The sequence below is a fragment of the Centroberyx affinis genome, unplaced genomic scaffold (assembly GCF_046629955.1).
Source record: "Centroberyx affinis isolate AG114_WGS23_722 - 3 ecotype Tasmania unplaced genomic scaffold, CSIRO-AGI_Caff_v1 ptg005233l_1, whole genome shotgun sequence".
Classification (NCBI taxonomy): domain Eukaryota; kingdom Metazoa; phylum Chordata; class Actinopteri; order Beryciformes; family Berycidae; genus Centroberyx; species Centroberyx affinis.
Window position 1 is genome coordinate 28,790 of NW_027282606.1, and position 25,153 is coordinate 53,942.

The 25,153-nt window shown below is 40.0% G+C and overlaps 3 protein-coding genes across 3 annotated transcripts; 2 read left to right on the forward strand and 1 right to left on the reverse strand.

Moving 5' to 3' along the window:
• Positions 1-1,491: 1,491 nt before the first annotated feature.
• Positions 1,492-4,981, reverse strand: ing2 (inhibitor of growth family, member 2). Its single transcript, XM_071546356.1, has 2 exons — positions 4,719-4,981; positions 1,492-2,926 (listed from the first exon to the last, which is right to left on the reverse strand). The coding sequence occupies exons 1-2, from the start codon at positions 4,861-4,863 to the stop codon at positions 2,229-2,231; spliced, it is 843 nt and encodes a 280-aa protein (XP_071402457.1). The 5' UTR covers positions 4,864-4,981; the 3' UTR covers positions 1,492-2,228.
• Positions 4,982-7,885: 2,904 nt separating this feature from the next.
• Positions 7,886-15,863, forward strand: cd68 (CD68 molecule). The gene is made up of 6 exons (XM_071546355.1): positions 7,886-8,040; positions 9,621-10,141; positions 10,280-10,399; positions 11,879-11,948; positions 12,357-12,527; positions 14,559-15,863. Exons 1-6 carry the CDS (start codon positions 7,992-7,994, stop codon positions 14,696-14,698), a joined length of 1,071 nt encoding a protein of 356 aa, XP_071402456.1. The 5' UTR covers positions 7,886-7,991; the 3' UTR covers positions 14,699-15,863.
• A 1,855-nt stretch (positions 15,864-17,718) lies between these two features.
• Positions 17,719-24,729, forward strand: LOC139666992 (membrane-spanning 4-domains subfamily A member 4A-like). The gene is made up of 7 exons (XM_071546359.1): positions 17,719-17,858; positions 18,103-18,224; positions 18,329-18,439; positions 19,253-19,306; positions 21,194-21,355; positions 22,039-22,161; positions 24,059-24,729. Exons 1-7 carry the CDS (start codon positions 17,849-17,851, stop codon positions 24,095-24,097), a joined length of 621 nt encoding a protein of 206 aa, XP_071402460.1. The 5' UTR covers positions 17,719-17,848; the 3' UTR covers positions 24,098-24,729.
• The last annotated feature ends 424 nt before the right edge of the window (positions 24,730-25,153 follow it).

A 25,153-nucleotide genomic window follows, 5' to 3' on the forward strand; every position in this document is an offset into this window, starting at 1 on the left:
TAGATATCAGCAACCTGTGATGTTCAGTGCATTCCAGGAGTTATTTTGCGATAACAGTGTTGTAATTTACTTTTTTTTTTTTGATGTACCCACTTTTCCTCAACCTGCCTCGTCTCCTTCTACTCCAGTTAAGAGGTTTCCTACATTTCCCAGAATGCCTTTCAACAACCTCACAGACAAGAGGCGCAGCTGTGGGACACCAAACCTGATGTTTACCGTTGATGTTTTAGATCTCTGAGACATTTTCTTCTAATCAAACTCTAGCACCAGTTATCCATGGCAATAAAAAAATACACCAACCATACAACAAAATGGACCCAGAAATGCAAGACCCATCACCAACAGCTAGTTTTGAAACAGCTGTGTTTTAGAGGGGACAGTAGCTATCTTGGTACTTAAAAAGCAAGGTTTTGTTATAAATAATTTTATGGCAAATTAAAATACATGGCTCTTGGTAAAAATGTGTTTTAGCAAGTCAATCGATAAAGAAATGTACGATGTCTGAATGTTTCTTTTGATACATTTGGTCGTTGCAGAGATCTTACTGATCAGATTGTGGCTTTCTGTTTCGGTTGCTGTTGCCGGTTTTTACCGCCGATTCAGAGTGGAGGACAAGCTCCACCCACCCATGTAGGGTTAGGCCATGAAACAAGCGCGCCAAAAGGGACAAATAATGATCCTAAAGGGGGAACACCGGTGCCATTTAGAGTTACAGCCCATTTACTACTGTCTACATCTAGTTTACATCTTAGTCATTTTGCAGTGCATGCTGTATGTCAGTGGTTCTCAGCGTGGGGTCCGGGGACCACCAGGGGTCCTTCAGGGGGTTCCAGGGGGTCCCCAGCAAATTGATGAATGGTAAAACTTCACCATTATTTCATTTACAAGAAATGAGATGTAGAAATGGCTGTTTTGATCATAGTTTCTCTGTTATCTCTCTACCTACAATACAGATAATCATGGAATTCTGGACAAAATCGTATCTAACAATAAAAATATTCTCAGATTTGGGTCTGAGACACAAAATCTCATCAAATGGGGGTCCATGGCCCTAATGTGGACTGAATGAGGGGGTCCTTGATATGAAAAAGGTTGAGAATCACTGCAGTATGTAATTAGACTTGTTAACATTTACTCGTTTTTTTGTTGTTTGTAAAATACAAACTTTACAGTGTCAAACTTAGCGAAGACGGCTTCAATAAAAAGACATGGATGTGACAATTTTAAGTGATTATTTCCTGAAATAAGGAGAAAACAGAAACTTTGACCAAATCAAATGAAGCCCTCATGGAATAACTCGCTCTGTAATAGTGGAACTTGTTTTATATACTGTCCAAAAAACAGAATGGTGGCAAATAGCTTCTTCTGAAGGGAGGAAGACTATGCTGACTGTGTGCAGAATTGTACCCCAGGCCAAAGACCATGCCGGCTTGAAATGTAGGTGGGAGTAAAGGAGAAAAGACGAGGGATTTGTCACTAAATTACTGTATAACTTTGTTTTAATGAATATAAAAAGAAATTTACACAATAGTGATATTAAGCCAGTGACAACATGGGAGAATGTCCACAAACATTAAGTCCTACTCCAGTGTCCCATCAACAATCAGCTCCTGAATTTAAAGTCGGCCTCACATTTCACATGTTAAGGTTATTCTCTATAAGCCATACATAGACCTCACTCATCTCATCTCATAATTGTATATAGACAGTCACTGATTTTAAATATTTTAGATCAATTTAGGAATGATGTTTTGTGAGCTGAAATAAAAGGACAAACATAACTGTTTTAGCAAAAACAGGAGAACATAATAATGACTATTAGTAGGCTTAACTTTATATTAAATTAGGACCTTGTCCAGAATAAAAAAAAAAAGGATAGTAAACCAAAAGATGGCGAGATACTTTCATTCTGTTGTCACACATCCAAAAAATAAAATTGTCTCACAGAAAAGGCTAAACAATACAGTTAGGGGACATGGCAGCTTCAGGCTGATGATTCTTACAGCAACTGGACTCCCCAGACTATAATACAGTTATAGCCAGTGGGAATAATCAGTGGTGTAACAGCACAAGTTCGATCACGAGTCCTTGATTAATAATAAGCGCTGCTACTAATAGTGTTCGATTGTGCTCTCACAACATCTCGTGTACTGTTATGAACTACGTCGGATAGTCTTAACCCTCGGGTCAAAGGTCAAGAGCAGCCTGGAGAGGAGGAAGACCGGTCACTACCTCGACCGGCGGTCTTTTCTGTTCTTGTCTAGGCTTTTGTCCATGGTCTTTTCGTTGTCCCCCCGGCATTTGGGGCAGTACCACTTGCCCTTGGGCTTGTAGGTGAGCCCCACGCAGGAGAAGTGGAACCACTCGATGGGGCACTGGTCGTTGTCGCAGCCGATCATCTCGCCGTAGGACACCTGCTCGCAGAGGCAGTAGGTCGGCTCGTTCGGGTCGATGGCGAAGTCGACGGGCGAGGCGTCGCGCTCCTGCTTGGCCTTGCGCTTCTTCTTCTTGGCCGACTTGGACTTCTTCTCTCGGGGCTGCGAGACGGGCAGCTCCTCCGCCGGGTCGTCCGCCAGCGAGCCGTTGGCCGACGGGTGGCACTCGCGGCTCTCGCTGTTGCGCTGGCGCCGCGGGCGTCGGGTGGAGGCGCGCTCGGGGGCCGGCGACTCCTGCACCCCCGAGCGGCGCTCCGCGGGGACCCGCTCGGCCTCGCCGGGCTCCTGGAGGCACAGGGAGTGGGAGTCCATCTGGCGGGAGCGGTTCTCCACCAGCTCCGTCATCTGGGTCACCACGTGGATCTTCTCGTCGCCCAGCTCCTGGCTGACGATGAGCGCCCGCTGCAGCTGGTTCTGGAGCCGCTTCCGCTGAGCCGCGTCCTGCTCGCCTTTGTATTTCTCAAACACTTCATCCACCTCCTTCAGCACCTCTGGATGATAAAAGATACAAACAGAGAGTGAGTGGAGGGTGGGGGGGGTTCCACAAATTAGTGAGACTGAGTGTGAAGCATGGGAAGGAGCATGTGAGCTGAGTGTAAAGCAGGGGATGCATTGCAAACTGCAATTTTTGATTGGGGCTGTTACTTTATTATTATTATTTTACTGAAGTCTCATATGGTGATACAAGGGCTACATACAAAAGCCAGAGACAATCAATTAGTTATCAACAGAGACAAAAAATCAATAGAACACAAAATAAAACAAAGGAACACATGTTATGTTTGTTCAGCAGCTGTAGAGAATCTCAACTTTCTTATTACAAATGATACCGTTTAAGGTTGTGCTATAGGTACACAGGTCTAGCTACATTATTTGTAAGATAACGTCCATACATTTCGTTAAAAACCTGGGTTGAAGTCCATCTAAATCTTGCTGTAGGTCAACTACAGACATACGAACGACTTGTTAATCTTTTGTCAGTAATGGAGAGGCCATTGACAGGTAAATTGTTGTTAGCCTGGGGGAGGAGGGAGCCTCCACTTCCGCATTAGAACGTACGCCTACAGGAAGTGACGGCAGTCAGATGTTGAAGGGGGGTTGCCTCAAAGGAAAAGAACGATTCGCTTTTGCTGTCGACAGTCGACGGAGCAGAGTTGTGGAGCAAGCGTACTGAAAGCACGCTTGGATGTGTAATGTCGCTTAAAAACAATTCAAATTGAACGCGTCGTTGACTCTACAGCTGGCGCGCGTGTAAATCTGTCGACAATGTCGTGTAGCTTTTATCGGTAACGGAGGCTAGTTGTAGCCGTTGCACACCCTCCATCAACATCAAGCAACAATGAGGGAAAACAAACGACTGCAAAGCCAACTACTTTCACGCTGGTTAATACAAATACCCTATCGCATTAATAGGAGAGCTATCGCGTCAAACACATGAATATTGTACATCACAAACAATAAGAAGGCGAACATTAATTGTTGTCGCTGGGAATTGGGTAGCAAAACAAGTTGCTAATCAGCCCCGATACGTTCTGTTCTCTATCGTAGGGACGCAGCACCAAACCACATTCAAAATCCGGCAGTGTAATGTTGCCATACTCATCGGCAAAGGTTCATACGTTATAACACGACTTAAAGCATTTTCCCGAATCATTAGGATTCGATATTGACTTCGGCGTGTATCCAACACACCAAGCAGCAGTTAATGTCAATAAAATTCCAACTTTCATAAGTGACTTCCCTGTCGGTCCCACGCTCATCTTCCACGAAAATACACCACGGTGGGCGGCAGAGAGCAGTGTGAACCAATTCTAAAAAAGTTAAGGTTTTGTTACAATACAGTGCTGCTTGTTGGATTATATGAATGCCGAATTTGCCAGTGAACACTACCGATTCATACCAGGTCTTGAGTCGTGGTCTACTGGGCATGTATGCTGACCGATAGAATGAAACGTAAAATTACCAGATTTTTTTAACGGACTTTGGCTTGACACATAACGAGAGAACGGAATGTATCGGGGTTATGCTAACGGATGGTTGGCTAACTTGGTTTTTTAACACTTAGCTCGTCAATGAAATGATCCAAATTGTACTCGGTCACACTGGTGTTCATCGAAGCAGATATTAGCACTTACAATCGGCGTTCGGTTTTTGCAAAATGGGAACACAACAAGCCTGGCGCCTGCTCCACCATTTCAGCACACCCGGTGAGACTGCAGTCCAAACTTGCCAGATTGAAACACACACAGTTGTAATTGTTGATAAACCACGTAAATACCATACCTTGGTACTTTGCATCAATTTCGCGAAGCAGAGAAACATTTCTTTGTATGTCCAGAGGCAGGGACTCCACACATTCCAGATAATCCTCCACATAGTTGACCAGTTGTTGTGACTTCTCGGCGTTTGGATAGTGGTGGCCTAACATCGTTCCTACGATGCATAGAGGCACTAAAAGAATATGGAAGAAATCGGAAAAATGTAGTGTTAAAATCAAATGCTTGGCGACTTTGCTGCTTGCAGGGCAGTTCCAGGCAGCAGTTCACTTCAAACAAAACTCAGGCCACTGCGCATGCGGGAGTATTTTCCTTTTATGGTAATGCACAGTTTCCTCGCGGTCAACGTCAGAGGAGGCGGGCCCAGTCTTATTTTCAGCGTCGGTATTGGCTGAGAGTGACTTCATTATCATAAAGTTTTCCCGGGAAATAAAAAAATGGGGAAATCTAAAACAGTATGTCATAATGAAGAGAAAAGATCGAGCAAAAGTATTATAAGTTTTTATTCTAAGTATATTTATTACATATATTACATATGTACATATATATATACAGATATACTATTCCTTAGGCTTTAGTGGATTGATTGTGAACGCTGAAACTAAACAAACAACTACACAAATTAAACTGACCATATAAAAATAACTATCATTGTGTTTTGGCAATGTAAAACATTTTAAAGTATTATAACTAGGTCAGGATTTTTTCTCACCTCAACCTCGTGACAATGAACACAACTAGATATTCAAGTTCCTCCTTTAGACCACATATTTCAGACAAGCTCACAGCCAAACAATTCTGGTGCAACCACCTGCTTGGGTGTGGGTGTGGGTGTGGGTGTGTGTGTGTGTGTGTGTGTACCCAATATAGTTATATGGAAATGCATGTATAGATATATATTGAGGGGATGACTTTTATTTCCTGTTTCTGTGTCACGAGGTGAAGGAATGGCCACATTCTTCTGTCCAATGTTAATAGCAACATTACTACTACTACTTGTACTTATATACTTCTATCACTACTACTAATACTTCTACTACTACTACTACTAATACTTCTGCTACTACTACTATTATTATTACTACTACTAATACTATTACTACTACTTATACTATTACCACTACTTATACTATTACTACTACTACTAATACTATTACTACTACTACTACTACCTCTACTCCTACTACTACTAATGCTATTACTACTACTACTACTACTACTAGTATTATTACTATTACTACTACTACTGCTACTATCACTGCTGCTACTACTATTACTACTACTACTGCTACTATTATTATTACTACTGCTACTACTAATACTGTTACTACTACTACCTCTACTCCTACTACTATTACTACTACTACTAGGCTACTACTACTATTATTTATATTACTGCTACTACTACTAGTAGTACTACTACTGCTACTCTACTACTACTGCCACTTCTACTTCTGCCACTATTACTACTGCTACTACTAGTAGCCTACTACTACTACTACTACTACTACTACTACTACTAGGCTACTACTACTACTCTCTTCTTGACTGTCTCGTTATGTTGATTGGTGTGTGGTTATTGTTGTGTATTTTTTTACCATTGCTGCAAACAAAATTTACCCTGGGGGAGAATAAAGATTTGACTTGACTACTACTACTACAAATACTACTGCTAGTACTACTATTATTACTGCTACTACCACTACTACCGCTACTAGAACTACTGCTACTGCTGCTACTATTACTACGACTACTAATACTATTACTAGACTACTAGTACTATTACTATTACACCTAGTAGGTTACTACTGCTGCTCACTACTACTACTGCTATTACCACTACTGCTAATACTACTACAACTAGGCTACTACTACTAGTAGTAATAGTACTATTGCTACTACTACTGCTGTTATTGCCACTAAATCTCCTCGACTAAATTTAAATGTCTGTGAATGTGAAGAAAGCCTCTTCTTCACTGACATGTATGTTGTGTTGGTGGTTCAGCGAAGTGTTTTTGATACAAGATAGATCACGGAGAACATATTAATTTGATGCCCAATTGAACTCATTGCCCAAAATGTCACCTTTTCAGTCCGTCTGCCTCCAATCCCTTGACAGTTTCTGCACATTTTCAATATAAACCAAATTAACAAAGCAACAAAGGAGTCAGAAGGCCAGGCATAGGTTTCCTTTTCCTCTGGTTGAAAATAACACGCAGCTTAACTTATGACCGCTGCAGTTTGCTGTTGAGCAATTTCTTGGCCCATGTCTGCTCCCTTTCCTCTGCTATCACCCCCAGTTTCGTTTCCTGAGCTGTTCATACCAGTTATCAAGGTGTAGATTAAACTGCAGGACTTCCGGTCACAGCTTTCGAAATAAAAGCCCCACTGAAGCCTCAACTTTGCCTTGATCTTTGCCTCTTTTCCCTTCTAAAATCAAGATCAGTCAGTTTGCTCCCTGATGAACAATCAGGAAACCAAACAGCGTTGATGTCCAATGTTCTTGTCTTCTTTTTTTTTTACCGGATAAAATCTAAATAGGTCCACCCAGAGAAAGTCAGCATCTCTATTTTTTCATTTTGGCTATGGAGGCTGAAAAGTGAATAAAGGGGTTGGGCATTTTCAAAAAATGTTTTCTTTCACAAATCACTAAGTTACTATAGTCTTATTATAAACTCTTATCTTATCTTATAAACTGTTGTGTTGATTCACGCTTTACTTTGTTTATGCACTTTATAAAAGTTTTTTTCTTTAACTGTCGTTTTTGCATTGCATGGGAAAGATAACAGTTACAGGACAGCAAAGTGGCAGTGACAAACTGAGAGACCAACAGTTGTGTGCAATTAATATATTTTCCAGCTTCCAAGTACTGATAACTCAACATCCCATATAACCAGCAGGGTATAAGTAGCACAGCTAAGCATACAATGCACAAAGTTCAAAAATGTAACAATGTCTATTTTTTAAAACAACTCCATCACATTCACTCAGGAACCTTTTACACTAGTAATTTTACTTCTACTACGTAACATTTTAGCAGAGTAACTGTACTCCTATTTGTTTCTTTGAGGACTAGTGATGCTCTTATTTTGAAGGATAAGTCGCCTTACTTCCCGTCACATTCCGACTATTTCTGACAACTTGACGCAGCTGTTTTTTATCAAGCGAACGCAGCGCTACTTCAGTTCCACATTCAGCTCTAACCCCGGACTGGAGGTGGTGTTTCTTCTTTTACACAACAACTGGCGCAGTAAGATAGTTATCCTTAACAGTTGTCACCATGAAGCGGGCACTTCTGTTACTTTGCATTGTTTGCTCTGCTGTCTCAGGTAAGCCACACGCAAATTACTACTTTGTAAAAAACTGAAACCATTTTGTAAAGGTGTTTCAGCAGGTTTAGTGGTGAACTGTAATGGTATATAGACAAATGGGTCCGCTCCAGTACATTTATGACCATCTTCTAAGATATTTAGGTCCAGTCGGACAACTTTTAATAATTAATTATTTAAAAAAATTAAAAAAAACAGGCTGTTAAAAAGTTTCTATTCAGCCGTTAATGCACATTCTCACCTCGTGCCGTCGACTAATGCACGCCATGGTGGGAAATATTGTCTAATAGAGCTCGTGTGTATTTTGACGCATAAAGGCAGCATTAGCACTTTTTCTGCCCAGGCTGTAAATCAAAACGCTTGGATGTGCTATTGACAGCTCACCCTGACTTCCTGGGTTGTGTAGAGAACAGAGATTTCCGCAGTCTTTCGGCAGTATAAGCAAGTTACAGGTCTGAGTCACATGTTTGCTGGCAGATCGGAGGGCTGTTTTTACTGGCAGAGTCAAGGAAGGATCCTTTCCAGTTTGTGCTTTTTAACCCATTAAGGGCTAACGCGTAGCCTCAAGCTCCAACTCCAATGTTGTAATAAAATACAGTATTTAAAAAAATAAAATAAAAGTATGCCTACAACCAGTCAGTTTACCCGCCTTCTTAGTTGCAGAATAGAGCTTAGATAGGATAGGATAGGATAAGATAGGGTCTTTTAAAGTATAACTGCATGCTTTTATGAAAAATATAATTGATTCTTGCTCATATTGGTGGTTGTTTGCCTTATTTAGGGCGGGCGATAATTCAATATTATCGTTTATCGTCTTTCGGTGGAATCATATCGTGATGATATGAAGATATTTTGATATCGTGACACACATTTCTGCTGTCTAAATTGATAATGACAAGCAAATATGACTGAAAAACGCTCATAAAATGAGGTATGGTAGGAATATTATTTGAATATTTCTGTTTGACATCACACCTAACATTACCATTCGGTTCAATGAGATGAACATTCATTTGATTATTTAAGGTGATTTTGCATACATGAACCATATCGTGATATATATTGATATCAAGAAAAATCCTTGTGATTATCATATTGATTTCAAACATATCGCCCAGCCCTACTTATGATGATCACCGAAGTTTGCCCACATTTGTATTTACCACTACAAATGGTACAACCCCAATCCAGCTGCCATTCAGAGCACAGTCAGTAAATATGAGAGGTCTGTATCATCTTTCTGAGTGCTGGGTTAGGACGTTTCAGTAACCTCTGCTTCACCCTGGAGATAAGCTGTGTACTGAAAGCACAAGCCAAAGCGCGCTGTGGTCTTGTGTACTCAGATGAAGCCCGGGGGCAGAGTCTAGATACGCAGAGATATCAGCTGACATCAACATGTAAAGCAGTTCGACTATTAAACAAAGCCAATCTACTCAGACGCTCAGCTACACAGTGTCATTCTCAGTCTTTGTTTAAAAAAAAAACCCCATGTGCAGCCAGTTCAGAGGTCAGGCTTTAGAACATTCTCAGATAGCGGCATGCGTTGTAATGCACTGGCTCCTCTCTCTTTTCTACTGAAGCGCTGTCATCTGCTGAAGACGGAAAGAAAGAGAAACCTTCTGCCACCGTGTCCCCTGCATCTGACTTTGGCGACAGTACCACAGCCCCCAATCCTACAACTACCACCACCAAGCCTACAACAACTGCCACCACCAAGCCAACAACAACTGCCACCACCAAGCCTACAACAACTGCCACCACCAAGCCTACAACAACTGCCACCACCAAGCCTACAACAACTGCCACCACCAAGCCTACAACAACTGCCACCACCAAGCCTACAACAACTGCCACCACCAAGCCTACAACAACTGCCACCCCCAAGCCTACAACTACCACCCCTAAGCCTACAACTACCACCCCCAAGCCTACAACTACCACCCCTAAGCCTACAACTACCACCCCCAAACCTACAACTACCGCGCCTCCTAAACCTACACCTCCTACCAACCTGACTGTGGGAAACTACAACGTGACCGACAAAGGCGGGGTGTGCCTGATGGCTCAGATGGCCGTGAAGATCCGACTGGTAACAGCCAAGGTACATTCCATTTAGTACATTCGATTTATCTCGCGGAACGGTGCGACTGACATCCTTTCAGTACAAGGTGGTCGTCCAGTGTGCCTGAATTGATCGTGCGTGTGCGTCGCCTGATTGATTCCTCTGTTTGTCTTTCAGCTGAATGGAACCTTCATTGTTCAGCCACACTTGACAACAGCAGAAGGGAAGTGCGAGGCACCTAAAGCCAACCTTACCCTTACCTTCAAAGAAGGCGCCATCACCTTCATGTTCAACAAGGTACTTTTGATTTCCTGGAATTGTAATACATTTGGTATTATTACAATAATGAGAGCATGTGGCGATCGGGTTAGCCCCGTTTCATAATACCACATCTTATCTTTGACCTAATTATACGGATTTGGTATTCTACACAAAGCCTTGAATGATTAATTAATTAATACAACGTGACATTTATGTGACATTTATAATAACCAACTCATTCAGCCTTTTGATCAATAGCAAATTGTTAGGCCTGTAATTTCATATGGGAACTGGAATTAGTGAAGAACTGTGAAGAAAAGGGAAGTGTGGTTGACAGATCTATTCTTATAGCATGTGACAGGGAAACTTTGGCCTTGTGGCAAAGTGATGAATCACCTTAAAGAGATTTGACCAAATGTTGTAACATTCCCCAACATTCCCTGTTCCCCAATGTGTATGTACTGTATATGCTATGACCCAAAACACCACTCTGTTACAAATTCATTACACTGTCGCATACCACAAGGCTTGTGTGATTAATCCCATGCTTTTCCAAAGCTACTCTCCAGATCTACAGGATGTGAATTTTAAATGTGCTACATGTAGCATTTTTAAATTTATCAGTGTCAAATTAATTGTGATACCTTGGTATAATTAACGTAAACAAATGAGACCATGGGCAATTGGCTGTGTCCAAATAATGTCTGAATATATTACAACCAGTGTAGAAAAAGAGCGATACCTGCGAAAGATCGTTGTGGTGTGGGTTGAGATCCATTCAGTAATGTAAAGTGTATAGTCTGATACTGTCTTGACTGTGGTACAGTTAAAATCTGTGGCTTTGGTAGCTAGCTAACTTGCCAGTAGGCTAATTTAGCAAGGCAGCTAATGTTAATGTTAACATGTAACTACTAGCCACTGCTAACGCTAGCTCCTACTAGATACGTTAGCTAGTGTACAATCAGATACTATGGTTAGCTAGCTAACAAGCTGACCTTATCTAATCAGTGGTGAAATGATCAGTTCCCAGTCAAAAACAGCACAGAAACAAACCATGTCTATTGAATGCTGCTGAGTCAGCCAAGTCATAAGTTTAGAGATCAAATCAGCTGTTCACAGCCTGTTGCTCAAGAGCTGTGGACTTAGACTATGGCCGTTTGACAACGTGTCACATCATCTAAAAGCCCTCTATTATTAGTGCTATTGTTTCTCAGAACTTTTATGCTTTAAGAACATCACCCTCTTCCTGTTTTGTGCTGTAAAGCAATCCAGCAGATTTCCCGCCAAATCCGACCCGGTGCCACTCAATGTAAAATACAGTGTAGAGGCCAGTAGAGCCTGCCAGTCTTCTCAGTGATGGTCTTGTTTGTTTACAGTAATTATACTAATATATCAGTATTAACATGGTAATGATGTTTTGATGTTAAAATGCTACACGTGGCACCTTTAATGACCTAATCCTATTTGATGAAACCTTGGTGACAAGCTGTCCCTTTTTTCTTTTTTCCCCTCCAGAATGCTACTGAAAAGGCCGTCTATGTCAACGCATTGTCTTTCAACTTGTTCTACCCCTTCAGCTCTGGAGGTAAGTCAGTGGACCACCAAGCAAAGTGTGTCAAGACCGGCTGGGTAAATGCTGTGGAGCACAAACCTATTTCCCCAGTCTCCACATATTATTATTTGCCAGTTCAAAGTTGACATTTCAGATCGGGTCATGCCAGCCGTTCATTTGCATTTATATCTCAACTGCAGGTGGTTGTTGCGCAAGACTGGCAAATATTAACATTGCGAGAAGCGTTTGAGAATCACCAGGCGGTGCCACATGAACTTCCTTGTTAGTGTGTCTCTTTCCAGCTATATATAGACACAATCTGTTGAATTACTGTCAAGCACCTGATACCAGTAACAACTAAACTAGTTCTAGCTATGCAGACTAGCAAGCTTGGATATCTGATCATTAGCATTCCCTTGTTGCTTTTCTTCAATGTTGCAGGTAATGCCTTTTACCAAGCCAAAAACGAGTCAGTGCATCTCTTTGCCGCCAAGATTGGACACTCCTACTCCTGCAAGAGCGAATCACTTTACATGGGGAATGGACTGTACCTGGATGTCACTCAAGATACGATGCAGGCCTTCAATGTGACCAAAAGCAAGTTTGGTTTGCGTAAGTGTTCTCTCATTAAAAAATATTGGCGACAGTTTCATATAAATACTGTAAATGTCCATTTTGCTACTCTATCACTGATTGATATAACACATTAGTGATTCTACCTATATCCAGTTCATGAAAAAAAATTACATTTACTGTTCTAAACACCTGGTGTCTGGTAGCTCTTTCTTGGGAAAAATCCTCTGCCGCACAGGAAGTAATGCATTTTTGGTTTGTTTGTAATAAACAGAAGAAGAACTGGGGCCGGATTCACCAGTGTGTTCTTAAGATAGATCGTAAGAAATGGGGAAATTTTAGGAAGTTCTTAAGAAGGCTCTTCCAATTCCTCACTATTTTCTTAGTAACAGTCTCATTTCTTACGAATTTCTTTAATTTTCCTACTTAAGAACTTCTCAAAATAGGGCCTGAATTAATTCTGGTTAATAAACTTTAGGCTTACTGCCATTGAGGCTAGGAGGCTAGGAGACAAGGCTAGGAGGCTAGGAGACAAGGCTAGGAGACAAGGCTAGGAGGAAACCCAAAGTGCTTCCATCTACAAAACAATTGGGGAAAAACCCATTTAACATTGGTTGCTGTTGGTAACTGTAAAATTTGCTTGTTTATTTACCATTTATTCGTACGTTTTTTCTTAGGAAGAAACATAAGAAGAAAGTTAAGAAAATATATAAGAACCGTTTTTGAGAATAGCATTTTTTCCTGGTTTTTTTCTTAAGACTAAAATTAAGAAGGGTTTTGTGAATTCGGCCCCTGGGTAGTTAGCATGAGCGGCGTTAGCCACCATGGCTGAACAGACAAAGAAAAGAGTGCCACTTCCAGAAACTCTGCCAACGATAGGCACATAGAGTCTCTTAGATTTGGGAGAGTCGAGGTGTCAGGTTACAATTATGAAACAAACAAGTTTGGTCAGGCCAACAAGGAAGTACAGACATTTGTATTCACAAAGTCTCCACTGGGATTCTTCCACTCATACGAGTTTCAAAGTAGAACTAAGAAAACATCTGATGAAGTAGATAATAAGTAATCACTAAGGGTGGATCACATGGGTATCAGCTGGGTATGGTAAGGTGTGGTTCTCTCCATACCTTAGCCTCAGTGAGTCCAAATTTGATCTTGTAGTTTTTCTCATTATAATGGAGAGTAAAGATCAAGCCAAAATCACTAGAAATCTATTGGAAAGCCAATTCTAAAAGCTACCTCCATGCTTGGCAGCTGTATTGTGTTATCCCATGAAGGGGGGTGTAGGCCTAATGTATTAATCATGATGTTGGTCACAAATATTGGTTGTTACTGAAGTGTGTGTCTGCTGTTGTGAATCATACTACCACAGTCAAGGGCAATTGTAGTATTATTACACAGCGCCATCTGCAGGCCAGTAAGGGTTGCCAAGACATGCGCAGTTTAACAGTAACAGTGACCGGGGACCACCAGGGGTCCTTGAGGGGGTTCCAGGGGGTCCCCAGCAAATTGATGAATTGTTAAACTTCACCATTATTTAATTTACAAGAAGTTAACACAATTAGAGAATGTAGAAGAATGACTGTTCTGATCATAGTTTCACTGTTATCTCTCTACCTACAATACAGATAGTCATAGAATTCTGGACAAAATCATATCTAACAATAAAAATATTCTCAGATTTGGGTCCGAGAGACAAAATCTCATCAAATTCAGGTCCGTGGCTCTTGGACTAAATTTGGGGTCCTTGATGTGAAAAAAGTTGAGAATCACTGACTTATAAAGTAATAATAATGATAGCATCTTGTCAGTCCCTTCAACTTAATCACATAATCAATTTATCACATTGACCAAATAATAATGTTGTCAGAAATTTGGACTATGTGGATTTGGAATATGTGGATATCAGCAGGTTTAGAAGTTTTGGTGTTGAATGATATTAGATGCAGGGAGTTTTCCATAGCTTAGGGTTTAGTGGATTGCTGTCCACGTTTTTATCAGTTGTCAGACGTCAATTTGATATCTGTGTGTGTGTGTGTGTGTGTGTGTGTGTGTGTGTGTGTGTTCCAGCTGACCAGTGCCCCGCCGACCAGCCGGACTACCGCGTGGCCATCGCGGTGGGAGTGACGCTGCTGGTGCTCATCGTCATCGTGGTGGTGGCCTACCTGCTGGGCCGCAGGAGGAGGACAGACGGCTACCAGACTCTGTGAGCGCGCCCGGCAGAGGCCACCCAGAGGTCACTCCCATGATAAGCCAAAAGTCAATAAGATAATGATCATTCTCAGGGGCTAAGGGGCACTTCCACTCAAAATGTATCTACCAATTTCCGTCTTGCTTTACCATTGTTATTGTTATTAATAGTGTTTTAGCAACCTGTTACTAAATACTTGGATTCGACTGTTAGGGGTTTTTTGAAGGCTGATACTGACATCAATATTTTGTGTATTTAAGCTGCCAATAGCCGATATTTTGTGCCAGTCTTTAAATTTGACCGTTTTCATGCCAAGAAAACTCCAAAAGGGAAAAATATTCAATGTTTCTCCCAGATTTGTATTCTTGTCACGGTGGAAAAGCCTCTGAAACAGCATTTAGACCATCATGGGACACTAACCTCTCCACTGAAACCCAGGATGATGATACCAATATATACATACATACAGACTATTAAGAATAGGTCAGAGTATTTATGCATACTTGTGGGGAATCTGATTATGTCTCATTAGAATCAATTCAGGTTAAGGGCTTCCCATAGACAACCAGTGTAGTATTGATCAATTTTACAATAACTATGCAATCAATCAAACTGCATCATATCCATCATATCAGAGGTGAATGACACTGACTGGCTGGTATCCCAGTTTTTTTTTGTTTTGTTTTTTTCAGATTATTGTTTGGGCATTGTTTACTGGAAGAGAGAGAGAGAGACATAGGGAAATTCGAACCCACTATCTTGTTGCTACATGGTACGTGCCTTAGCCAACCTTAGCCATGTATGAGTAAAATACAATAAAATGAAGGGATTTGAAAGTGGGAGCTCAAAACCTGGTGCTCCACCTCCTCAATGGTTGATAACCTAACCTACTAACAGAAAGCCCTAAGTCGAATTTTACCAGCTTTCCTATTTAGGCTTAGTTACATGGAGCTTGTGTGTATAAATACATTGTATAGTGCTTTCTAATTCTCCATTCTTTAAGCACTAATTCTTGTGTGTTTTGTTATTGTTCTGTTGTTTTTTTTTTCCCCAAAAAGGATCAAGTCATCTTGCTTGTATGGCAACTTCAAAATGGAAATATTTGCAAAAAGGGGAATTTATCCAATCACCGTTACTGTAGAAGAACTGATTATGCTCATTATGTTTGCATTCTAGGTCATCAGTACAAAGGGAATATTTGGAGCATGTTTTGTATAAGGGATTGTTTTTGCGTGGTTGACTTTTTTGCCTTTGTGATTGCTTGCACTATATCCCACCTAATTGCCTCATGTTTCACATGCAGCCCACACTGCATATTGGTCAAAATAATCATAGTTTTTCTGTCATTGTCGGCTCATGAAGTAGAGATTTAAAGAGAGTAAGTCGGTTGGAGAATTGTCAATTGACGCTCATTTTGTCTGTGTAGAATTGAATACAGGACACAGATTCCCCCCAGTCTACCTATGGAGAACAGTTTATGTTGCTCCTCAGGAGTGTAATTACAGATTCCAGCCGTGAGGTTATGCTGTGAAATTGATAATTGAATTGAAATGAGGGACGTAATGCACAGTCTTGACACCGTGTATCAGCACTTTTACATGTTGTAAACCTCACATGCCAATAAAGATGAATGTATTTCTAAATGTCATTGTGTGTGTCTTTCTCTTTGCTGGGTAGTGAATCTTACAAACTCATAGATTCCTTGTTTGTTTTTTTCACAAAGCAAGGGAACGGGCAAAGACTGGCCTTGAGATAGAAAGCCAATTATATATTAGCCTAGGTTTATTTTTTTAAGTATAGCCTCACAATACATGCTGATAACTGTTGGACCATATTTCTGAGCTCTATGTGCTTATAATATTGATTAAGGGTCTTGGAAGTTTTAGGGAAGCATTGTACTCTCCATTCCTCAGCCTCAGTGAGTCCAGATTTGATCTTGTAGTTGTTATCAGTAGTAAAGATCAAGCAAAAATGGCCAGAAATCTGTTTGGAAGCCAAATCTAAAAATATATATATAGCAGCTGAGCCTTCAGGATCAATGTTCCCTATAAAATCATCGCATAGCCCATCATGATAGCAGTGGTGTAAAGTAACTAAGTACATTTACTCAAGTACTGTACTTAAGTACAATTTTGAGATACTTGTACTTTACTTGAGTATTTCCATTTGATGCTACTTTATACTTCCACTCCACTACATTTCAGAGGGAAATATTGTACTTTCTACTCCACTACATTTATTTGACAGCTTTAGTTACTTTTCAGATGGAGATTTGACACAATGGATAATATAACAAGCTTTTAAAATACAACACATTGTTAAAGATTAAACCAGTGGTTTCCAACCTTTTTGGCTTTTGACGTCTATGAGTTGTTAACAGCTCCACCAAACAGTGATTTTTCCCTCTAAACCTCACATGGTTTCATTTCAATAAATGTTCAAATGATCCAATATTTCAGCAAAAATCTAAGATTAGAGAAAAAGTCCAAAACCTGAAAACAGATTTGCGTATCAGAACTTTGTTTTTTCTTCTTTCCTCTCCCATTAATCATCTCACGACCCCTCAGATTTATCTGGTGACCCTTTGGAGGGGGCCGACCCCTAGGTTGGGAACCACTGGACTAAACTAGCTAACTGTATATAAAGTAGTTCAAACTAGCTCCACCTCCAGCAGCTACAACAGTAACATGCTGCTTACACACTGATGCTTCAGTATTAATAATCTAATGATGTCATATATAATAAAATATCAGTCAGAGGGACCAAACCACTACTTTTACTTTAATACTTTAACTACATTTTGCTGCTAATACTTATGTACTTTTACTTAAGTAGGATTTTTCATGCAGGACTTTTACTTGTAATGGAGTATTTTTATATTGCTGTATTGGTACTTTTACTTAAGTAAAGCATCAGAGTACTTCTTCCACCACTGCATGATAGTGTTTGTAACCTCCTCATAACCTCACGGACAGGACAGGAAATGGGGTGCAGGAGTTAAATTCCATTGACCAAAAAGGGGGCGGGGTGGGATTGGCTGAAAAACTAACGGAGATACACAGAAGGTTTTTGGGGCGTTGGTGCGAAACGTCGTTGACCCCAACTGTGCTCAGTATACCCTGTCATAAACAGAAAGGAATCGCTTTGTGACGTCGTAACGGACAGAGTGATGATGGCAGGTAAAGAAACACAGAACCATCCCGAATGTTTTGCTATGCAGCGCGTGATGAGAAGGATGTTGTTCACAGTAACGATTTCCAGATGCGGTTGACGCGTGTTTTCATGCCTTAAAGTCGTTCTAGACTGTGTTTTCTTTCTCGTTTCTACCTCTACCTTTTTTTTTTTTTTTACCGGGGTCAAAATAACCAGCCAACTTAAAAAGAAATGTGATTTATTTTGGGTTTGTTTGTTTTTTTTTTAAAGACGAAGAAGCAACCGTGGAGGCGGGGAGCGCTCCGGCCCAAAGCCCGCTGGTCGAAGTGACTTTCCAGAAAAACCCTGCGAGGAAACAGAAGTACCTGGAGTCTGAGCCTCAAGCTTTAGGGGTATTGTGTGTGTGTGTGTGTGTGTGTGTGTGTGTGTGTCTCTCTCTCTCTGTGTGTGTGTGTGTGTGTGTGTGTGATGTAACGTATTGTCTCTTCTGTCCCAGATCACTCAAATTGGCCTCAGTGTGTTTGAGATCAGCTGCGTTAGCTTGTTTATGGCCCAGGACAGTGGTTTTTATGGGCTCGACATATCTTTCATCATCGCATCGCTGTTGGTAAGTATGGAGATAGAAACATTTCAAAAACAGTTTATAAAGTGATTAATTCGATTCACATTAAAATGATGCAGTTAAAAACTGTTAGAATGTAATAAAGTGTTCATTAATGTGTTAATGATGTCTTTAAATGTTTAAATGAGTAAATGACTGAATTTATAAATGGATTTGTGAGATGATTTAAAAAAAAAGAAAACATTTAAATTTCACTTTTTGTTACTCCATTTAGTAGTGCGTTTTCCTATTCATTTTCCGGTTCACAATTCACTGGAATTGGAATTATTAATTGACTTGAAATTAATTGATTAATTGATTGAAAGTAATATTTAATCACTGAACTAGTCTATAGTAATTAGCTTGGCACACTAGAGTCTCCATAATTCAGCAACTTTTCTTCACTCTCAAATCTTTCTCATTTGTTAAATATTGTATATATATATATATTTTTATACTGCATATATTCAATATTTTGATATAATTTCCCATAATGTATATTCTGCATTCATTTTTTCCTGGTCTCAGTATTTTTGCGCACCCTCATAATGCTATAATGCACACACTTTTCATTCATAAATTTCTGCTTAAGATATTGGAATTGTCACTTTCCTTATGTTTATATGATCCATCATTTGCCTTATTCTTATTTTTATTCCACTTTATTTGATGTAACCTATTAGTATTTGCCGCTGCAGTGACGCGATTTCCACACAGCAATCGTTTAAGTTTCATCTTATGTTAAAGGTGAAATCCCAGACTTAGTCCCAGTGTTATTGAGGATGTTTTGAGTGAATGTTCATTTTGTGCTCTCCACAGGTGATAATAGCTGGGAGTGTGGCCGTAGCGGCGCAGAGCCTCCATCTCCCCACTGTGAGTTACCTGGCTGGAGAGGAGAAGCTCATCTCGGTTATCTATATACAGGGGACGGGCAAAATAACAGAAACACCAAACAATATATTCTAAATATGAAGTATCTAACCAGTCAGGACTTCAGAAAGATTCATCAGTACTTTTTCCCTTTTCCTCTCGGCTCCAGGTTTTGTGCTGCTTACACCGGGTTATGCATCTTTGTGCGTCAGCCTTGGATTCTAGTGGTTTCTGAATTGCAGCTCTGCCATTAAACACCAGCTTGGTGAAGCTCAGTACAGTTTCTGTTGAGACTGTCACAGACTGCTAAGTGTCTGTCTGTCCCTGTCGGAGAGCTCCCACTTGACCACTGTTCCTCTTTACTGATGCAGTGTGTCAGTGTTTGGCAGGCTGCTCCCCCACATTAAATAGTTTGGCAGTTTTTTGTGACTGATGCTCCTGCAATGTGGGCTCTGAATACAGCATTTGTCCTTAATTACCACATTTTTTTGTAGTTAGTTACCTCATGTTGCTTTGAAAACTCACATATAAAAGTGGCGTTTGTCATTCCTCCCACAATAATTTCGTAGAAAGGAACTGTCAATTTCTTAGGAAGTTTATTGGAAAGAACCATGAAATGATGTAGTAGTTATACAGAAAATGTAAGCAGTCTGGTGGAGTCGATAAGATACTCTCAATTTCCAAAAGAATTTCCTGGAAAGAACTGCAAAACTATAAACTATTTATTGGAAAAAATAATAGGCAGAGGTCAATTATCATAAGTCATTATTCATATAATTATATAATATAGTTATTTGTTGGATTCTAATTAATTTTAGTTAATTTCTTTTTTTTTCTCCACAATATTTTTATTTAAATTTTCAACACCATGAAATACAGCCTTTTACATTCATATAATATAAAATACAACATAAAATTGCTGCATTAACACAAAACAAAACAAAAAAACAACAAGAATGCTCCTCCTGTTTTAACAAATGGTAATCTAAACAAAATGGAGTATATTAATTGCAATAGATACAAAATATAACATTTAGAAGAAAAATAATAATAAAAAAAAATTCTACAAGCTCAGAAATGGCATTGTCCACAAAAATTAGTCATTCACTTGATCATCTGTTAAATCTAAGTACTTAACATAATTAATGAAGGGCATCCATATATTCTCAGATATATGCTGTTTAGGCTTTAATATGTAAGTTATCCTTTCTAATGGAAGGCTTGATAACATCCGTCTTATCCACTGATTAGTGCTCGGTCTGTGAACCGTTTTAATTTTAGTTAATTTCTAATTTTCTACATAATTTCATGGTTCTGTCTTGGAAACAACAGAAGAAAGTGGAGGAATTTACCAACTACCATTGAACTCTTCCTCTATTTTCCCTATAATTAGTACATAATTTCATGTTTCTTTCCAGGAAGCTTCCTAAGAAATGAACTTGCGGACCCGGAAAATAAAGCGTTACCGAATATTCTGTTAAAATCCAGCCATTTTACCGACCTAAATCAAGAGCGTCCCATCCGCCCCTAATTGAGGCGCCATAGTCACCCTATTTTCCCAAATTAAATTCTGGCGAGCGCTCCATCCAGAGAAAGTTGCACTCACTAATGATGGTTGGACCTGCAGCCAAGATTCTTTTTTCACCATCTCCTCTTAACAGCCACTAAGAAATCTTTAGTGACATCACGTTGTGTAATTTCAGGGTAATGAAGTCCTTCAAATTTCAAACAGTTACCTCCCACTGCCACTTGGGGCTGCCAAAGTGCAATTGCGATTTAGTGACAACAAAGTCCTTTTTCATGTGGTGTTTCCGTTATTTTTGTCTAAATGTTTTTTTTTTTTTTACAGAGAAATGAATGAGAATCAACAGTTTTCTTTCTGTCTCTCAGCTGAAGGCCTGTTTGGGAATGCAGATGGTGGCCTGTGTGGCTTCCGTGTTCAATATGTTCCTTACTGTGATCAAGCTGGCGGAGCATCCCATTCACTTTTCCTGCTGGGTTTATCACTATGACGAAAACAGCACAGCAGTCGACGTTTGCCAAAAAGCGGAGGTGAGTCACGTGCGCTCTCGACATCGGTTGCGTTGTCATGTTTTGGCGTTTGATAGTTCATGCGGGTTTTTAGTTTTCACTTATTTCACTTATTTCATACTTCACTCACAATGTGCACCTAAAAGTGGGAGTATTTGTTGTATTTGTTGTGTTCTTTCATCTTTCTATCTCATTTGATTTGAACTGCACTAGTTTACTTTTAAGTCTTTTATCTTTTGTATCTCTTGTCTGTACTTTTGCACTTTTTAATTGTAAATCTTTTACCTTTACTGTATTTTTTATCACCCTGTAAAGCACTTTGAATTGCCCCAGTGTATGAAATGTGCTATACAAATAAAGCTGCCTTGCCTTGCTTATATTTCATTTTTTGGTACATTTTCATATTGTACCCATTTTCATAAATGTTCTTCTTTATCTCACTATGCTATTGTTCTGCATACCCTCATAATACTGTAATTCAAATTTTTTCTTACATTTCATTCATACATTTCGACTTAATATGTTCTTGACGTTGGATTTGTCAATTGTGTTATGTTAAATACCCCCATTTGCTCTGTTCTTCTTCACTGTATCCTATTACTAATGACCATGCAATGACCAAATTTCCCCACAGGTATCATTTAAGTTTCATCATATCTTGTCTGTTCAGTCGAGGCTTAATCCCTGCCAACCTTTCTCCACAGAACGCCCATTCCCACTTGTTCGCTGAGGGCGTCGCCATACAGGCCGCTCTGGTCGCCATCTCCATCACTCTGGTTGCCTACTGCTGCAAGGTGGTCAACTGCTGCTCACCGGCACCCAAAATGGTGAGTGGAGCCCGATGGTCAGCAGAGAAATAAAGCTATAGAGGCTTTGAAGTTGCGACACAAATCGCCTAGCAGCCACATTTGGCTCCATTATGGAGGTCCGCTGGAGAATTGGCTGTGAACAAACAATGTCTAAACAAATAAACAACCAGGCTAGAAAAAGAGAGATTCCTGAAAAAGATTGTTGTGTGGTTGTAACTTGTAGGTAAATTCAGTAATGTAATAAGTAAAAGTCAATAGTCTGATAAGGAAGATTTATTTCCAAATGTAGGTTACTGTAACTTTTAGCCCAAAACACTCTGAGTTGTTGCTTGAGAAGAGTCAGCTCAGTTAACCTGAACAAACTTTTAGCTAGCTAACTAGCCAGCAGGCTAACTTAGCAAAGCACCTGATAATGTTGAGATTTAGGTACTAGCCACTACTAACGCTAGCTTATACTGGTTACGTTTGCTAGTGTGTAAATCAGTGTTAACAAGACATTGTTGGTTAGCTGACCAGATACAAGCTAACACTTACTGAGCCCCTCTGGGGTCATATGGTAGAAAAAAAACTTGATGTGTAAATCCATGCGAACGGATTTATAAACTGTTCGAATGGATTTGTAAACCGTTTCACAATCCATTTGCATAAATGCTAAATTACACATAAAAGCTGTGAAACTCCAAAAACACAAAGCTAAATCAATTTAACTAATTTCACTATCGTTACATCTGCCGTTAAATCTAGATACCATTGAACTTACTTGGTGGATGTGGTCACCGCGGTCCATGCAAGGCAGGTCCATTCGCTGAAGAACAGAAGAGTGCATGTAGCCGTGTGCACGGATTTGTAAACTGTGCGAACGGATTTGTACAGTTTACAAATGTTGTTGTGAATCCGAGGGCACGGTTCAGAAATCCGTTCGCACAGTTTACAAATCTGTTCGCACGGATTTACACATCAAGTTTTTTTTTCTACCATGTGACCCCAGAGGGGCTCTGTAAACACTAGCTAGCTAACAAGCTGACATCATCAACACAAAATTGATGAGATGTATCAGTGGCAAAATGATCAGTTCCCAGTCAAAAACAATCCCAGTCTATTCAGTTCTCTTGAGTCAGCTGTTTTCAGCCACTGTTGCCCAAGAGCTGAGGACATCCAATATGGCCGCCAGAGGGTGCATTAAAGCAATATTCCACTTAGTTTTAACATGGGGGTTATTTGGCACTTGACCGCCATGAAAAAAAAAATGTTTTGTTGTCTTAAAAGCAGGATCTGTTGTTGAATCTGTTCACAAACGTGTTCAATGTCAGTTTTCAGGCTATTTTCGTGGCCTCATTCAAATGAATTGGAAATAAAAATCCAACGCTACAAACGTCCAGCTGCATCCAATCTTGGTGATTCGTTTACATTCTGGTTTTCATGGCGGTCATGTGCCAAATAACCCCCATGTTAAAACTAAGTGGAATATTGCGTTAAGACCATCTGAAAACCCTCTCTTAGAAAACATAAGAACTGTTGATAAGACAACTGTAAATGTTTTCAGATAGCTGTGGAACTGTTTAAAGGGACGTAGTAAGTAATTTATGACTTTTATCGACCTCTATCAGCGACCAAAGGAATTACAAAAACACTGACAGGTCTCTGGCACAGCTTACAGCGGCCTGTAGTTGACACAAACAATTTCACAATGTAGAGTTGTAAGTTATCTAAGTAGAGCCGAGAAATGTGCAATAGCTGAAATGTGTTGCGACACTGATTGCTTGCTTGTAGCATCATCCTTCATTGTTGAGCAGTTAAAAATGTGGGGTGCGGGGGAAGTGAGTTCTGAAAGCCTCAGCACCTGGGTAAGTAATCATGGAGGGGGCCGTTCCTCTGCTTTAATTTGTTCTTCTCCTTGTTTTCTGCTCCTTCTCAGCCGGTGATCACTGTCCAAGCCCCTCCTGTCCAGCAATGAGGAGACAAACTGTATGAGAAGCCAGATGCAAAGCCTCATACAATTCCTGTAAAAACGTCATAAAGGTTTTCTTACACTTAAATGTGTTTGGTGAAAATGACAAAAATATAATGTACTATAATCTGCAATATGATGCTGTTTTGTTTACATTTGATATATATGTTTTTTATATGCACTCATATGTTCACTTTTATAATAGACTATATGATTATTAATGAAAATGATATAACATGGTTCTAACAAGACAACGGAAATATCTACTGAATGTATACATTAACACATAACAAGGGAAGTTTACCCCCATTTTTGGACAGAAATCTTAATGAGGTGAACTCATAGAAGTATTATTAAACTGATGTAAGTCATATGAAGAAAAAAGCAATACATGCATGCTTTTCTGCAAATTCAATTGATTATTGTTTGTATTGGTGGTTGTTTGCCTTATGATGATCACCAACTGGAGGCCATAGTTTACCCTCCTTATTATGTACCACTACATCACTGTATGTAATGACTATGAAAAATAAGAAGCAATTCTATTTTAATGAGTTTAACATTGTTTTCTACTTTCTTTCTGAGGGGTCTTTTCAACAGAGGGTGGCTTGTACTTGAACTACACTGCTCAAAAAAAATTAAAGGAACACTTTTTAATCAGAGTATAGCATCAAGTCAATTAAACTTCTGGGATATTGATCTGGTCAGTTAAGTAGCAGAGGGGGTTGTTAATCAGTTTCAGCTACTTTGGTGTTAATGAAATTAACAACAGGTGCACTAGAGGGGCAACAATGAGACGACCCCCAAAACAGGAATGGTTTTACAGGTGGAGGCCACTGACATTTTTTCCCTCCTCATCTTTTCTGACTGTTTTTCACTAGTTTTGCATTTGGCTAGGGTCAGTGTCACTACTGGTAGCATGAGGCGATACCTGGACCCTACAGACGTTGCACAGGCAGTCCAACTCCTCCAGGATGGCACATCAATATGTGCCATTGCCAGAAGGTTTGCTGTGTCTCCCAGCACAGTCTCAAGAGCATGGAGGAGATTCCAGGAGACAGG

Excerpts from the sequence above, each read along its gene's own strand:
- ing2 (XM_071546356.1), bottom strand. The coding sequence starts at position 4,863 with ATGTTAGGCCACCACTATCCAAACGCCGAGAAGTCACAACAACTGGTC. Across the intron at positions 2,927-4,718 it reads AATTGATGCAAAGTACCAAG|AGGTGCTGAAGGAGGTGGAT; the intron begins GTATGGTATTTA and ends TTTATCATCCAG.
- cd68 (XM_071546355.1), top strand. The coding sequence starts at position 7,992 with ATGAAGCGGGCACTTCTGTTACTTTGCATTGTTTGCTCTGCTGTCTCA. Across the intron at positions 8,041-9,620 it reads TGTTTGCTCTGCTGTCTCAG|CGCTGTCATCTGCTGAAGAC; the intron begins GTAAGCCACACG and ends TTTCTACTGAAG. Across the intron at positions 10,400-11,878 it reads TCACCTTCATGTTCAACAAG|AATGCTACTGAAAAGGCCGT; the intron begins GTACTTTTGATT and ends TTTCCCCTCCAG.
- LOC139666992 (XM_071546359.1), top strand. Across the intron at positions 21,356-22,038 it reads ACGTTTGCCAAAAAGCGGAG|AACGCCCATTCCCACTTGTT; the intron begins GTGAGTCACGTG and ends CTTTCTCCACAG. Across the intron at positions 22,162-24,058 it reads GCTCACCGGCACCCAAAATG|CCGGTGATCACTGTCCAAGC; the intron begins GTGAGTGGAGCC and ends GCTCCTTCTCAG.